Source organism: Embiotoca jacksoni, unplaced genomic scaffold, assembly GCF_022577435.1.
Source record: "Embiotoca jacksoni isolate LCO1_2020_lvr unplaced genomic scaffold, fEmbJac1.0.p SCAF_20, whole genome shotgun sequence".
Lineage (NCBI taxonomy): Eukaryota > Metazoa > Chordata > Actinopteri > Embiotocidae > Embiotoca > Embiotoca jacksoni.
Window position 1 is genome coordinate 2,981,860 of NW_027185341.1, and position 16,103 is coordinate 2,997,962.

Sequence of the window (16,103 nt, forward strand, 5' to 3'; positions counted from 1 at the left end):
CTCGTCTCTTCTCCCCCTCTCAAAAAGTTAGAAAAATTATTTCCTCCACAGGCAAGCTTTTGTGTTTTTCACAGACTCGCAGTTATATAAACATCCAGATCATACAGTTATGCACAGGTCAGCGTGGAGGATCAAGCAAGACACATGCTAAAGCAACTGACATACTTGGCGGTGAAGGAAGGTTATGCAGGTTTCTACATGCTCTTCTCTTCTATATAAACAAGACCACCTGTGTAAGTGAGTATTCAAGTGGAAAAACAACACGACACTTTATGAGAACTATTACATGGATGGTGAGAGCATAGGATGGTACCACCACACCAGTGGAAAAAAACAAACCTGTGTGTTCCACATGGACATCCCCAAAACAGTCTTTCAGATCGGGGTGATGTCATGCTTATTTATACAGAGCATCCTTTGGTTGGATGTCTGTCAAGATCCTCATGGAGAATTTCTGGTTTGGGTTCATCCAAAGATGAGCTAACCTTTTGAATAAATCCACTCCATGTCTGGAAAGAGAAACTTTATTAGTAGGTACAGGCAGCCAAAATTTGAGCAAATCTCCAGTCAGATACTGAAAAATGATGTCATTTTATATTTTGTGGTTTGTTTTCATTATGATAAGTCAACACCAAGTCGATTTAAAAAAAAGCTAGTGTGCTTCCATAAATGGCATAAAACCTCACACGCATGAACGAGTGCAAAGCTTGTGTGTGTGTGTTTCTTTCTGTAATTCTATCTGGGGTTACTGCCTGTGAATTGGAAGCCGCTGTTTACTGCGGACGCTACTGTACAGATCAAGGAAACAAACATATGCCACAGACGCAGATACATTAGTGGCGTTGATGCCATGTTTGCTTCAGCTGCGGGGCATTGAGTTGTTACATTTCTGTTTCTCTCCTCAGGAAAGACTTTTAGATTTTATGTTTAGGCATGTTTTTTTTTTTTTTTTTTTATCTCACACTGCCAAGTTAGATCAGATGTTTTTGCTCTTCAGTTGATACGTGGAAGACCAGAGACTGTAACATGCGTGGTATGGACCATAGTCAGCTCCAGATGTTTCCTGTTAAGCTGCTCTGGACACTGTGGTGTTGTAAAGTGATGCCTCGGTGTAAATGCAATTTAGAGAGGGTCTCTCGTGTTGAAGAGTGACTGTTAGTCATAAATTGAATTGACTGGAGACAGCATGTTCCCAGTTAAGGATTAATAGTAACCAACAAAAAAAAGCTGCTGTTTTGTGGCTCTGAATGGAGCTTTGGCAGAACAGTAAGTTTGAGATCCGTACAGGCATTAAAAGAATATTTCAGTTTGCTTTCAAATCCTTCAGGATTTGCTAAATGCCCGGGTTTCGTATTCCAGTGATGACTCAACAAAGACGGGTCTGACCGAAAGCCGAAACCCTGACGCTTGCAGCTCCCACACACGGACTGAAGTGCGTTAAGACTAATTATTAGAAGGGATTTTTGTTTCTTGGTGCGTTCATTCCCAGAAAGTGTATTATAGAGATAATCAACTGAAGCTAAGTTCATAATCTCCAACACATTGAGTGTGTTGGATCTAAATAAGTAGAATTACAGCATCATCCACGAAAACACTAAAAGGAATCGGTTTACTGACATTGAAACCATGTGGGAATACATTTTGAGATATTTCCAGCCAAATCTGGAAGCTAGTTTCATGCCCTCACAAATAGAAACGACTTGCATGTGCACGTTGTATTCTCTAATATTTGCTTTCTCCTAATGCATTGTTATAAAGAACACCCTACCCACTTTATGCCAGGTGAACGCCCCATGCCTCTCCTTTAGTCTTCCATGCTAAATCTTTTCTAACTCCAGCTGCTGCAGTCTAACGTTGCCCTGTTTCTTCTCCATTCTCGTTATAATTTTCCTTTCTCCTTCTCCTCTTCCTGTTTCCCCTCGTCCTTTTATCTTCCTTTCCAGTTTCCTCTGTCCTCTGTGTCCCTTTGGCCTCTGTCCTCACCTGCAGACTCTACCCTCTTTCTTTGACTTTGCCACCTGCCTGTCAACCTTTTCCCATCCCTCCAGGTGAGTGTGTGTGTGTGTGTGTGTGTGTGTGTGCGCGCGCGCGCACATATATATTGTATGTGCCTTGTTTGCATGGACTTAATTTCTTAATATTTTGCTCCTATTTCTAAACCTGTGTCCTGGACAACCCCTCCGGTTCCCGTCGAGAAGTCGGAGCTGTCGGCACTCTCTGTTGCTACATGAATGTCCGCAGGTGGTCGATATCTGTGTTAGTGGTTTGGCTGAAGAGCAGCCAGCCCCGTACAGTAAGGCAGGGCTGAGAAAAATGGTTTCCTGTGGGTGTTTGAGGCCCCTGCCCCTCCATACCTCTGTTTCTCTCTGGGGTCCTGTCAGGCCAAGGTATTTCCCCTCGCTGATTGACTCCAGAGATGGGCTGCTAGCTGGAGGGGCTATGTCTGTGTGTGTGTGTGTGTGTGTGTGTGTGTGTGTGTGTGTGTGTGAGACTGTGTAATTAGACAGATACTGTAGTTTGTACTGTAGCATTTCTGTAGGTGTATCAGTATTTTGGAGGATTTAAAAGTGCATGAAACAGAGTCCTGTAGTGCAAAAGTTTGTACTAATAACAATTCTGTACACTGATAAAGCAAAGATTATTTCACTGTGATGTGAAAACTCGTGCATCAGCATCTCTATCTGTCTCGTGAAATGGAAAAAAAAAGAAAAAAAACTCTTATGAAATCAGTTCACGTTGATGTCCAGCTCCAGTGTGTCGGTGACTGTGGCTCAGGAGATGGAATGGATTGATCTCTGGTTCCTCCTGTCCGAAGCGTCCCGCTAAAGTGATCTTTGATGTTGAATAAGAAGGCCAGAGGCTTGCATGGCAGCTCTGTTCCTATTGGTGTGTGTGTGTGTGTGTGTGTGTGTGTGTGTGTGTGAGAGAAAGAGAGCCAACGATGTAAAGTGTTTTGTCTGTGAAAGTTTAAAAAAAAAAAGTGCATTATATAAGTGTAGTTCATAAATCTTTTTTAACTAAAGTTCAAAGAAATACGTTTCTTTGAACTTTTGTCTCATGTCTAATATTTGACCACATGATGCAACGTGTTTGACATTAAAGTACAAAAAACAAAAGTTTGTGTAGACTGAGAAAGGCAAAAAAGGGTGTGTGCTTCCTTTTGAATAGACAGTTGTTTTAAGATGTCAACATGTACGTGAAGAACTGGCGTCTTTCCATTTTGTTGCCAACTAGCCGTTTTCCGTTTGCATTGACCAAAATAACACGTTGGATTTGATTTAGGAGAGGCTTTCAGGGTTTGTTATGATAAAGGGGTGGAGACAATGTCAGCCTCTTGATATTGCTGAAACAGGCAAGAATATCTTATCGCTAGTTAAATACCGTTGGGTTTTAGACTGTTGGCTCAAATAACCCAGCAATTTGAAGACGTCGCCTACATATCTGGGATTATAATCAGCAATTTCTCACTGCTTTCTGGCATTTTACCCCAAAAACAATGAATTGATAAATCGACAAGTCAGTCAAAGATGATTTACTTTTAAATGGAAATCTCTTGAGGAAGGAATATCATTTTCTCCGTAGAGTTTTGATTGTGCTTGGTACAATTTATCTTGCTTGGTACTTTACAGACAACAAATACAGACCTGGGGTAAATGTAGAGAAAAGTTCCATTACTATATTGGTAAAAAAAAAAAAAAAAAACTTTATTTTGCTACTTAACTTCCTGTTCTAACGCCGAATGCCAAACTGCAGCTCACCTCTGTTTCAGCGCTGCATCTTTTTCTCCTTAAGGCTGCTGACATCTGTGAGTGTTTAAGTCGACTCCTCGGGGCTTACAGTAAAGATGATGCTATGAGTTACAGAAGGATAGTCAGCAGATCACACAGATCATCTTTCATCCGCAGAGAAAATTCCTCTCTTGACTGTAACAAGCTGTTTGGTTTTGGGAATCCCAATCATCTGTTTGTCCTCTCCTTCAATTTCATGCCGTGCAAAATGACCCACCGTTGAACCCCGTGTGAAGACGGGCAGTTTTCTCTCTTGGACTTTATTTTCTGTGTGTATCTCTCCTGTGCAGTCACAGTGTGGAAAGCTGCGTGTAACCTACTGCAGAAAGGCAGTCACCACTCATGCTACATTACACGCAGTGAATTGCTCATTATTAGCTGAGGAAGAATGGGTGGCAGCAGCAGCAGCAGCAGCAACCCACGGAAGACTATAAAACGCTTCAAATATTTAGGGGTGGAATATCATTCATGACTGGAACACGGCTCCAGCGGGTCAACCAGAGGGAGGGACAGCGGGAGGCCTGTGCTAATTCATTTTTAATGGTCGACTTCAGGTGCAGAAATGGCAGCGTGAGTAAATCACACGGCGAAGGCTCTGCTGAATAATGGCTGATGGATGGCCTCTACGCTCCTCCATGTTTTACGTTATAAAAATAAAGTTTGAGTAACTCAGTCAAAACTGCAGGAAGAAGATGTTTTTATGAAACGATTAAAAAGTTATCCGATTTTTCCGCAACTCCCATGTTTCAGCATCCTTCATCCGCCATCACCGTGTAGCTTATCCTCGGCTATATCGCTCACTCGTGGTCACTTCAATGTGTCCTCATAACCGTCCGTACTCGTGTGAAACAAAGTATCTGACCTTCTGCACTCGTTTACGTTTAAAATCGTAAGTTTAATTTCTATATGAATCAATTGTTCCAACAGAAGTCCAATGTGGACCTGGAGCCAAAGATGTCTCTGATGGAGAGGATGAAGATCCTCAAGGACAAGGAGGAGCAGTGGAAGAGCAAAGGCAAAGGAGCAGCCAACGACTCTGTGCAGTTCACTGTGGCTGGACGCATGGCCAAGAGAGGTGGGGTTTTTTTTTTTCTGTGTACTCCAGCCACCATTGTTCTGCTGTGATAGGTCTGAATACTTTGTTTTCTAATAAAAAGAAAAAAAAAAAATGTAAAAAGAAAAACCCAAATGAAAATCTGACATAAAGTTTTCTAAAAGAATGAACAGCAAGCTAAATATTAGTTTGTAGAAATGGACAAACAATAAATGCGGCCTCCAGCCACAACACTCTATTCAGTCAGCAGTAGTTTACACAATGCTCATTATGTAGGTGTTTGAAGTTTTTGCTAATTCTTGAAAAGAATAATCGACAGACTAATCAATGCTGAAACTTTATTGTGTTCTACCAGGTCTTGTTTCAGATGCGGGAAAGGAAGAGTCACCTATTATCTCTCTTAAGAAGTCTAACTCCACACCTGTGAAACCGCATGAAGGTCTGTGGGTCTTTTTAAGAAAATAATTAACATTATGTGTCTGTAAGTACAGCAGAGCGGTGGGGTCTCTGCCTCAAACTGCCTTTTGATAACGATAAAGATTGAATTTGAATCCTTAAGTGTCATTTAATAGCGATTTGATATGTTAAATTAATGCCAAAACTGTTTTTTTCCCCCTGAAACACAAGAGCCACCATGAAATAAATCTCTCCGTTGAACAGAAATCTCCAGTAGAACTGACGTCAAGGTGGAAGGAGATAAACGGCTCGACAAGCTGGAGTCCTTCTTAGACAAGCTCCACAATAAAGGTACATCCCCCTATTTCTTGTTGTTCTCCACATTAGATGATATTTAATTATTATTAAGGGCATACTGTACATGTATCTGTACAAGTGTGTTATTCCACATTTATTTCCTTTAAATTATAAGTCACTTTTACTGCAACATAACATAGAGTGAGAATGTCACATTATGGAGCACTTCATATATGAACCTACACAGACATTCATCAAGCTGGCAGGATAGCCAACATGTGTAGTGTACTGTACATGTGAATCACCCCACCACGACCTTTTCTTTGTCCTGTTCACTGAAAGCACAACTCTGCAAAAAAAAAGAAGAAGAAGAAGAAAAAAGCATCCTTAGTAAGAGAAAAGTTGTGTGTGACACTCCCTGTTCTATCCTTCCTGTTTCCTGATGTTGTGTTCGGGATCATCAGGCGTGAGCAAAAACCGGACATCCACCATCGAGGTGACAGCAGAGACGGAGAAGGAAGTGATGACGCTGGATGATGAGGAGACGTTCGGCAACTTCTACAGATCCGTCTCGCCCTCGACTCTCCAGGACTCCAGTGTAGTTTTGACTGAGGAGGACCTCAGCCAGATCCAGGCCGACACACCCAAGTTAGTTTAAAATCATCGTGAACTGAAAAATGCCATTTCTATCCCTTAAGAACACCGTATGCACTTACTGACCGACGTCGTGCAGGTCGCGAGCAGTTTACGGTGAAATATGTTTCGCATGGAATATGATCAAATTTGTCACCATGAGCTCTTGCTGTGTGTGGCTGAATTTGTTCCCCAACGCGGTTTTGTGTAATCGTGTCTTCAGGCTCACCTCAGCCGTAGCAGAACACAAGCGAGCAGTGCGACCACCCAGAAGGAATCAAGGATCCAGGAACCCTCTGCGGGCTCTGGCTGCCCGCAACGACATCCGCCAGGTCTACACCGAGCAGAGGCTCAATGTGGCCACAGTGGAGACCAGGAGGATCCAAGTGGAGAGAAGTAAGGCTGCTCAGACTCGCATACCGTAGCACCACTAAGACTCATAGCCAAGTCACATCTGAGAGTCTGAGACGGCTTTAAAAAACAAAACTCAACCAAATTCTTAAATAACTGGCAACAATTGAGATCACTGTAAATGAATTATAGTGCCTTTTCAATATTTCAATGGATTCTCATGATGGCCAAATTCAGTTTCCTGTTTGTTTGTGCAGGAAATATGTCGGTGACTTGATAACCAAATGTTATGTTTTAGAAGATAGCTCTATGTGTTGGCTTGTTGCATATTTTCTATATGCAGTTCCTCTATAAATACTCTTCAGGCGAGACTGGCCTCGGGGGCCTTTTTACGAGGAAGTGAGCACTGAGGCTACATAATGTGCTCGAAACAAGTAATTCAAAAACACGCCAAGCTTCTCACACTCTCTACTGGAGGTTTGTAAATTGACTTTGGTAGCACCTCGGATCAAGAGACAAAGATCAGTCAAAACACTGTGTTAGTTCAACATTTAGAGGGTTATGTTTTGATAATTGTGTCTCTGGTCTTCTCGTTTTCTCTCAAATCTAGTGGCGAAGCATTCCAACCTGGCCGACGTGGCTTTGGCGGGTCTCGCCAGCAAAGAGAACTTTCGCAAAGTCAACCTGCGCAGTGTGAAGTCCACCGATGTTGTGACCAACAACAGCACGCTGCCTTTCAATAAGCTCATGCTTATTCGCATCAAAGGTCAGAAAACTAAGGAGAACTTGCTGCGCGTTTGTTTTCCATAAATTATTTGCTGATTGATCCTAACCGTTCTACCATAATAACAAAAGAAAATGACATAAATCTCACGTATTTCTTGTGTCATTTCATCAAAATATCAAGTTGATAAACCACAAAAAAGAATATTTAGTTCCAGAATCTATTTCAGAAATGAATACTGCAAAGAATAAATAGCTTTTGTTGTTGTCTGTAGGTCGGAGGCACATCCAGGTGCGCCTGATGGAGCCCACGGCTCGCTCTCTCAACAGCGGCGACTGCTTCCTTCTTATAACACCGAAGCACTGCTTCATGTGGAGCGGAGAGTTTGCCAACGTCATCGAGAAAGCAAAGGTAGTGAACCTCACACAGAATAAAATTTAAAAAATTAAAAAAAAAAACACCATACTTTTAGACTAGTGCTTCATTTACACAGTTGTTGTTGTCGCCTGGTCCAAAGGCTCCTTTTTAGAGTGCCGTTTTTTTCCTTGGGTAACTCTCCGTCTCTATATGGGTGCAACTTGTTTTGTGTCCAGGCATCAGAGATGGCATCGTTCGTTCAGGCCAAGAGGGACCTCGGCTGCAAGGCCCCGCAGGTGACGGTGCTGGAGGAGGGCATCAACACTGACAGCAGATGGGCCAAAGAGTTCTGGAGCCTGCTGGGTGGGAAGACCAAATACAGAGGTACAGGCACACGTTTTATTATGTGGAGTCCGTCTAACCTCTCCGTCACCATCAATTGCTTACCCTGATTTGAATACTCCTGTGTGTATTTGTTATAGGGGCGGGGGAGCCAGAGGAGGACGAGCTGTACGAGAGTGGGGTGGTGGACTCTAATGGAGTGTACAGACTCCAGGGAGACAAACTGGTGCCTCATGAAGATGCCTGGGCCTCCATCCCGAGTGTGTCCTTGCTCAACTCTAAAGAGGTATCACCACTCAAACAAATACATGTTAAAAACAAAAAAAAACAAAAAACGAATAGGAGCCGTGTCACACCAGGGAAGTCTGGGAGCTGCAAACAAAGTCTGAAAGTCTGAGGTGTTTATCAAGAGTTCTTAATATGCTCGTTTACACTCTAAACTTTCTCTATCCTCTCGCTGCCTCCCACCAGGTCCTGGTGTTTGACTTTGGCGGGGAAGTGTACGTGTGGCACGGGAAAGACGTGCCCTTAGGTGACAGAAAAGTAGCTGTCAAACTGGGAAAGCAGCTCTACAGCGGCAGCTACGACTACAGCACCTGCAGAGTCAACCCTTTAGATGCCTCCTGCACCAATGAGGATGTGCCTCAGTGAGTATAGTATATACAGCACTTGACACATTTGTAAAAGAAATGCTGCGGAGCAGTTTTTTTTAGGATGTGTTAGTTTGTACTTCACATTTTAAAACGGACTGAATGAATGGTTAGTGACGTTTGTCCGATCATTTGTTGTGTCATTGTAGCCCCTAGAGGTTTTACTCTGCCAGTGCAGCTGCATAGATTTTTTTTTTTTTTAAATGATAACTTTTGTGTGTTTGAATATGTGCGTCACATCCAGGCAGGGGGAGGGTCGTCCAAGCTGGGCTCTGTTTGGCCGTCTATCCGAGCACAACGAGACGTCCCTGTTCAGAGAGAAGTTCCTGGACTGGGCCGAGAAGAAGAAAGAGGAGGCAGCTCAAGCTGAGGAAGTCAAGGTAAATGAAATAAGACTGACTTCAATTTCAGATCATTTGTTTTGGAGAACTTTGGTAGCCAAGAAGCCCTTCGATTTAAGAAGTATACCGAGGGAATAAAGCAATTAAAAGCTCACTAAAAGTGTTCCTTTTTTTTTTTCGCTCAGAGCCCAGTCCACTCCTTTGTACGCTCCCCTCTTGACTTGGAGCTGCAGCCGTGCGACGCCAAAGCCCTGCTGGACAACGAGCCAGAGCCGGTGAAGTCGGCTCTGGAGGGGGTTGACGTGCGGCGGGGCCACGGCCTGGTGAGGACAGAGGACGGACGACAGGCACAGTTGGCCACGGTAGCTGTGGAAGCCTGGCACATCAAAGAGCACGGTGAGGAGGAGCTGCCCGAAGAGAGTCTCGGCCAGCTGCACGAGGGCGACGCCTACATCATCCGCTGGAAGTACTCCATCACCACACTGGGTGAGTTGGGATTTTGGCGCAGAGGTCGCCTGGAGAATAAACAGCGTAGTAGTTCAAATGCAATTAAAAAAAAAAAAAAATTGAGGATTAATGGCGGGAGGAATTTATATCGGCCTGACTTTTTACGTGCGAACGGTGTATCCTGTTTTATTTGAATACAGCTGCACTCCATCAATGTTGAAAAACTTGCATTAATGGGAAAAGCGCGTGTATAACGGGAGACCGTTATGTCACTGAAATTGTGAGGAAAGAGATGTGAAAGACGGCGAGCAAGCAATTCCTGCTTTCATCCCCCTGGGGTTCACTTTGGTTCTGTTCTGTTCTGTCAGTGGGGAAGCGGCAGAAACCCGGAGAGCTGAGCGCTGGAGCTCCTGGGAGAGAGAGGACCGCCTGTTTTTTCTGGCAGGGCAGTCACTCCAGCGTCAGCGAGAAAGGAACCTCGGCTCTAATGACAGTGGAGCTGGGCAGCCACAGGGGGTCGCAAGTGAGTATCAGTTCATGACTGACGCGCACGCACACACACGGTCAACAAAACGTAACTGGAAATAATAAGGCACTTTAGCATGAAGGTGAAGAATTCAAAGGCTTCAACCACATCACCCCATCATTTATTCTATTTCCATAAGAGCATTCATGGCCGTGTTTTCAGGCTTATATGTAGTGTGGTTTTCTTCATCTGTTGGTTTCTGGTCGCCTGTTCAGGTGTTGGTGAGTCAAGGAAAAGAGCCCCCGTGTTTCCTGCAGCTCTTCCAGGGAGGTTTGATCATCCACAAGGGCAGCAGAGAAAACGGCGCCAACGACACGGGTAGGAATCTCTGCATTACTGCTGACACTTGTGCCAATAATCCGATTCGGACGATTATTTTGAAACGCCGATAGAATCAGAATGTTTGCTGCCCTTTAACATTTTTATGCCACGTGTCTGCCTCGCATCTCCAGGCGGCTGGAGGTTGTTTTGTGTCCGTGGCGAGGCGGAGGTGGAGGCCTCGCTGGTGGAGGTGGACTGCCAGCGTGCCAGCCTGCGCTCTCGAGCCAGCCTGTTGCTGCTCAGTGCTCAGAAAGGCCACGTGTACTTGTGGCACGGATGTAAAGCCCACGTGAGCGACAAGCAGGTGGCCAAAAGAGCTGCGGACAAAATAACCCAGAGGTAAGGCGGCCGGGTGAACGGAGGGGTGATGGATGGACGGACGTGTGGCTGCTGCGGTGGGTGACCCGACAGTTTTCTTGTGTCCTGGAAGGTGTCCCGCGGAGTTGGGTCTGAGCAGCAGCAGCAGCAGCAACGTGAGAGTGGAGGAGGTGGAGGAAGGATCTGAACCGGCGGAGTTTGTGAAGGCGTTGGGCGAGCAGGACAAGAAGGCTTACGACTGTATGCTGCAAGGTACCGACCATTTAAAAGCCACTTAAAACCACGTGGCAACTTCCCAGATATTTAGCCGGGAGAGAGCTCATCCGTGTGTGTGTGTGTGTGTGTGTGTGTGCGTGTGTGCGTGTGTGTGTGTGTGTGTGTGTGTGTGTGCGTGCGTGTGTGTGTGTGTGTTTTCTATAGATCCGGGGAAGTACAACTACACACCCCGGCTCTTCCGGCTCAGCGCCAGCTCCGGGGTATTTGAAGGAGAGGAGCAGCTGTATCCTGCCAGGGTGACGGAGGGAGTCATGGCGATGCCTTTCCTGCAGGAGAACCTCTACTCGGCACAACAGCCAGGTAACGCGCGCTTGTATCACTTTTGCATTTCAGTGATTTGAGTTGTTTTTGTTTTTATTTCGGGCCCACGGGACACCATAAATTCATATAAGCTTTAATCAGGGCTTTGTGTACGAGGGCCAACTAAAGAAGAGTTCAGAGACTGTTCCTGTTGCATGTGAGCAACTCTTTCATTGACCCTCGTATGTCATTTTTTGTTTTTTTTAAACAATAGAAACAATCCTAAAAATAGAGAAACAACTGACAAAAACTGAAATCTTCAAAATCTTCAAACCGTATCTTCAGCAAAATTCATAAGTTTCACAGAAACCCTCACAAATAAGACTTTGAAAGACACGTAGCACCCAGAGTAAATATCTTTTCAGAAAAAAAAAAAAAAAAAAAGATGTCGCCAGCATTTCTCTAATCATTTTTCTTACATCAACCAACCTTCAACATCCAAAGGAAAAACACTAGTTCTGAACTGTGCAGCGCTGTGACCTTACTCCCTCGAGTTGTGTCTCATCTGAATCAAAGAGATTTTCGAAAGTAAAGAGTTTGTCTTAACACTTGTCTCATCAAGGCCACACACAAGCACGATGCAAACGATACAAGGCAGTTCAGTTCCACGTGGTTCCGTGTTTGAACCTCCGACAGTCAGAGGAGCCGGAGGTTCAATCAGGCCTCTCTGTCGACGCGCGTTTTGCTGTTAACGCGCGACCTTCTTGGCCTTTACAATCACTCCGGTAGACCAGATTAACTGGGCTGCGTCTACTTCTTGCTCCTGCCGCCCGATACAATCTTATCCAAGTCCCCGGCTGTTACTTCCTCAGCCCTCTTTGTGCTGGACAACCGTATGGAGGTGTATCTGTGGCAGGGCTGGCAGCCCGAGGACACGCAGAGCACCGGATCGGCAAAGATGCGCTGGGACAACGAGAGGAAGTGTGCCATGGAGACGGTGCTGCAGTACTGCAAAGGTTGGAGCTAACAGACTAAATAACACTACGATGAATGTAATGAATGAATAAAACAACAACAGCATTTTCCAAATGATCCTAAAAACGAAATAATAAATTTGTCCACTAATGTTTTTTTTTGTTGTTGTTTTTTTTTATAATATATATTCATCTTATATTTAGCAACCTGAAGTCACTGATACCAGATACTTAATTAGCCAGCCCTCAAAAAAATGTATCATGTTATATTGTGTTTTTTTGCTGAAATGTTTTTGTCAACACGTGGCTGTGCTTTGATTTACAGAGAAGAATCCTCGGCGCCCCCCTCTGGCCTATCTGGTCCTCGCAGGCTGTGAACCTCTGACCTTCACCAACATCTTCCCATACTGGGAGAAGGACACCAGTATCACTTCGAAGGTGGGTGACTTTCAATGCAACATCTCTGGGATTTTTTTTTTTTTTTTTTGTATGAAAATATATAATTGTATTAAGAGCCGTCTCGGTGTCGCCGGCTGTCACTCAACAGGGTTTCAACTAGACCGTGGTATTTTGTCCTGTTCCGTTATACGTTAATGTTTGATTAAATCTGTTCTGTGAGATTTATAACTCTAGCTTTAACATGCAGAGGAATGCAAACTACGCTATTTCAGTTTACCTACTGCGAGTTGCGCGCGTTCGCAGGCCGAGAGCTCCAAGAACAAAGTGATCTTGGTGAAGGAGGCGCTCTCCAAACTCAGTAAGGAGCAGTACTCCATCGAGGAGCTGACCAGCAAGCCGCTGCCGGAGGGAGTGGACCCTCTTCGTCTGGAGGATTACCTGTCTGACCAGGACTTCAAGGTAGGATGCGAGCAGCGACTAATGAAGACAAGCTTATTGTTAAGTCCTTCAAATGATTTCCCTGCAATCAGTCGAGGGACAGTTTCAGTGCAATTTTCAAAGAAAAAGATGAGAACTTCTACTCCGCAGACAATAGAACATGCATGACGGTATAGTTAAGCAGATGTACTCGTACACGGATTTATATATGGGCCAAATGTTCCATATGTACAGAGAGTCTCTAAGTGACGACCTTTGTGTAAAACGATATTACAGTACTTGATCAACGCTTCTAATCACTTTGTACTGACAGTTGTTTGTCCTCTCACTTGGATGTTTTGCAGACACTTCTGGAGATGAGTCGAGTCGAGTTCAACGCCCTGCCAAACTGGAAGCAAAAGAATCTGAAGAAAAACAAAGGCCTGTTTTAAAAACGCATCACTTTATACACAGATCTGTTGTTTTCTTTTCATGTTCTCAGCAGCTTTTCTTCTTTCTTTTTTTCTAAAGATGAACAAAAGCAAATGTACAATTTTGTCTAAATGTTTATTTTTTAATTTTTTTTTTTTTAATTTTTTTTTTTTTTTATAACAGTGCCATTTTTTTTTTATGTTTCCATGTGTCTCTGAAATATTTTAGCCAACAATTATGTGCAATTGTTAATCATCTTGATGGAAAGATGTCTTCCTTGTATGGTTAAAAAAAATAATTACCCTCACATTATAAATATGTAATATACCATAAATGAATGTGTTTTTATGTTTTATGTAATGTCTGAGAATATGTTTGTATACAAGCTGACGGTGGTTTTCAAACTGAGGAAAACTGAAGTTTTCAAAGGAAAGAAGACGAGCAAAACTAATCAAGGCGGAAAGTACAATCCCTGTCATTTGTGATTTGTTTGATGTTCTCAAACCAAAATATTGCGACAGACCTATTACTCTTATTTTTATGTCACACAAACATATTCATGAAATATTTTGTTTCAATTTTAATTGTACGAGAACGTGTGCAGAGGTGTGACAAAGTAACCTCCAAAAACCAAGCGATATCTGCATTTAATTAGTGTTATGGGTTACATCATATTTTAATTGTGGTGCTGTCTACTTCCTGGTTCTCATGAGAAAAAAAAAAGAATTGTGTGCCAGTGATGGTAGCCGTCTGATTTGATAGGGGACCAAATCTAGCCTTCGTTGTCTTGTTGTGTGTGTGTGTGTGTGTGCGTGTGCGTGTGCGTGTGAGTAAAAGTGCAACTTAAAAAGTATTAAGTGTGTGTGTAAGAGAAACTGTGACAGAGAAGCTGTGCAGTACAAACTGCCTTTGTAGTGAAATCTGTGCTCCTTATAACGGCGTGTCACATATAAAACATGCTTGTTGATACGACTGCCTGTGATGTCTGAAATAAGCAATTTTACTCTGCATGGTGTTCACAACAGTGTTAGAGACTGATACCAGGCCAGCTTTTATATCTCGGCACATAGAAATGGAAAACCTCGGTTGTTTGGGAATGAGGAATTAATGCTCAGTATTCCCTTTTAAATAAAACATGTAAAAAAAAAACAATATGTATGGATTGTTTCTTTTTAACGGCACAAAAAAAACAAAAAACAAGATGTGTATTTTTCCACTGAAGGCATTAAGGTTTAAATAATCAAGCTGATTACATGACTAGAAGGGAGCATCGTTAAAGTTATTAGCAGCGCCTGCTCTTTTCCCGCCGTAAGATGTCTGAACGCGTCGACTGTGAAAAGGCTTGAGGGTGGCGCTCGTGATGCAAGTGGTGTTGTAGTTCTTTTGAGACATTTTTATTCTTTTGGCTTCAAGTGTACGAGCTGCGATTATACCACATTTATCGTTCATGAACGATATCGGCATAATTTGTGATGTGATTAAAAAAAAAAAAATGCATATTGTAATATTGACAATATTCTGACTTGTTCAATTCAATTTTATTTACATAGCGCCAAATCACAACAGCGGTTGTTTCATGGCACTTAACACATTGAAGTCCTTTACAGTGGAACTACAACATTATACAGAGAAATTCAACAATTCCCACATAAACTAGGAGGGGGGAGAAAAAAAACCCCTCCTCTTTAAGGGAGAAAAAAACCTCCAACAGAGGGAAGGAAAAACTCCCTCTTAACGGGAGGAAACCTCCGACGGAACCAGGCTCAGAGGTGGGCGGAGCCATCTGCCCCCCCGACCGGTTGGGGTGAGAGGAGAGCAGAGAGAGAAAAGGACAGCATGGAGATAGACGAGAAGAACTGTTGGCGGAGACGGCAAGCGCGGAGCAGAGACATGCAGCTCCGCGGCGGGACATCTGCAAAAGAAAGACCAGAAACCACGCGAGCGAGGGAACTGAATGGAGAGACGACGGACGATAAGCAAAAACGACGGGAGAGAAAAAGACGGTGAGGTGCGAGTCTATGGAGAGTTAAAGAGTAGGAGGAAAGAAAAGTTACATGCAGAACTTTTTTTTTTTTTATTAGTTCAGTAGTACAGCCTTTGTAAAGGTACGTTACCCACTGACGAGCAAAAATATCTTTCATGAAAAACATCTCTTGCACGGCATCATATAGTGTTTAAACTCCCACGCAGAAACAGCACTTTTTTTTTTTTCTTTTTCTTTTTTTTTTGCCTTCACGGCAAAAGAAGCGCAGGTGGAGCGAATAACATTGACGAGGGCGCTTCAGGGCTCCGAGAACAGCCAGAGGAGCCAGCAGGCACGATCCCACAGCTGGAACGGGTCCAAACTGACCGCAGCCGGTGTTCATGTTATTGATCACATCTGCGTTTAACAAGTCATCGTTAGATCGGACGCTTTAAAATTGATCTCCCAAGTTAGAAACCCATTTTATTCAAATGTCTCACGGCACCATTTGTAACGAGTTAGTTTTGATATGTATAACATCGTGAAATTCTTGTCATCGGTAGATGACTTCTTTCACATCACTTTTTTTTTTTTTTTTTTTTCTGTTAAGAGCCTTTTAAATTTTCCATTTTGAAAAAAAGAAAATCTTTTTTTTTCATGAAGATATTTTAAACATGCAAATAAATGTTTTTTTGGTTGTTTTTTTTGGCAAGTCAGTCAGTGCTGTTCAGGTTTGGAGCATCGTTCTGAATGAGAGCAGTAAATCAGCAGATTTTCAAGTTGTTGATGCTGAGGGGAACTGTGGAATTGAGTTCCAATACCATCCATAGGATGGGAAATATTAGATTATGTAGACA

The 16,103-nt window shown here is 43.3% G+C and overlaps 1 protein-coding gene across 4 annotated transcripts in view; it reads left to right on the forward strand.

Annotated features, from left to right (window-relative positions):
* svild (supervillin d) overlaps positions 1–14,435 on the forward strand; it is a 40,987-nt gene extending 26,552 nt beyond the window's left edge. For all 4 annotated transcript variants that reach the window (XM_069155580.1, XM_069155581.1, XM_069155582.1 and 1 more), the window contains 21 exons: positions 4,716–4,863; positions 5,198–5,281; positions 5,503–5,589; positions 6,000–6,183; positions 6,392–6,564; positions 7,130–7,285; positions 7,518–7,654; positions 7,837–7,984; positions 8,083–8,228; positions 8,414–8,589; positions 8,837–8,972; positions 9,119–9,419; positions 9,749–9,903; positions 10,122–10,224; positions 10,359–10,566; positions 10,658–10,797; positions 10,966–11,121; positions 11,934–12,077; positions 12,361–12,473; positions 12,738–12,893; positions 13,217–14,435. In XM_069155580.1, coding sequence (XP_069011681.1) covers positions 4,716–4,863; positions 5,198–5,281; positions 5,503–5,589; positions 6,000–6,183; positions 6,392–6,564; positions 7,130–7,285; positions 7,518–7,654; positions 7,837–7,984; positions 8,083–8,228; positions 8,414–8,589; positions 8,837–8,972; positions 9,119–9,419; positions 9,749–9,903; positions 10,122–10,224; positions 10,359–10,566; positions 10,658–10,797; positions 10,966–11,121; positions 11,934–12,077; positions 12,361–12,473; positions 12,738–12,893; positions 13,217–13,303 — 3,138 coding nt within the window. In that variant the 3' untranslated portion in view covers positions 13,304–14,435. The remainder of the gene's footprint in view (positions 1–4,715; positions 4,864–5,197; positions 5,282–5,502; positions 5,590–5,999; positions 6,184–6,391; positions 6,565–7,129; positions 7,286–7,517; positions 7,655–7,836; positions 7,985–8,082; positions 8,229–8,413; positions 8,590–8,836; positions 8,973–9,118; positions 9,420–9,748; positions 9,904–10,121; positions 10,225–10,358; positions 10,567–10,657; positions 10,798–10,965; positions 11,122–11,933; positions 12,078–12,360; positions 12,474–12,737; positions 12,894–13,216) is intronic.
* Positions 14,436–16,103: the final 1,668 nt, after the last annotated feature.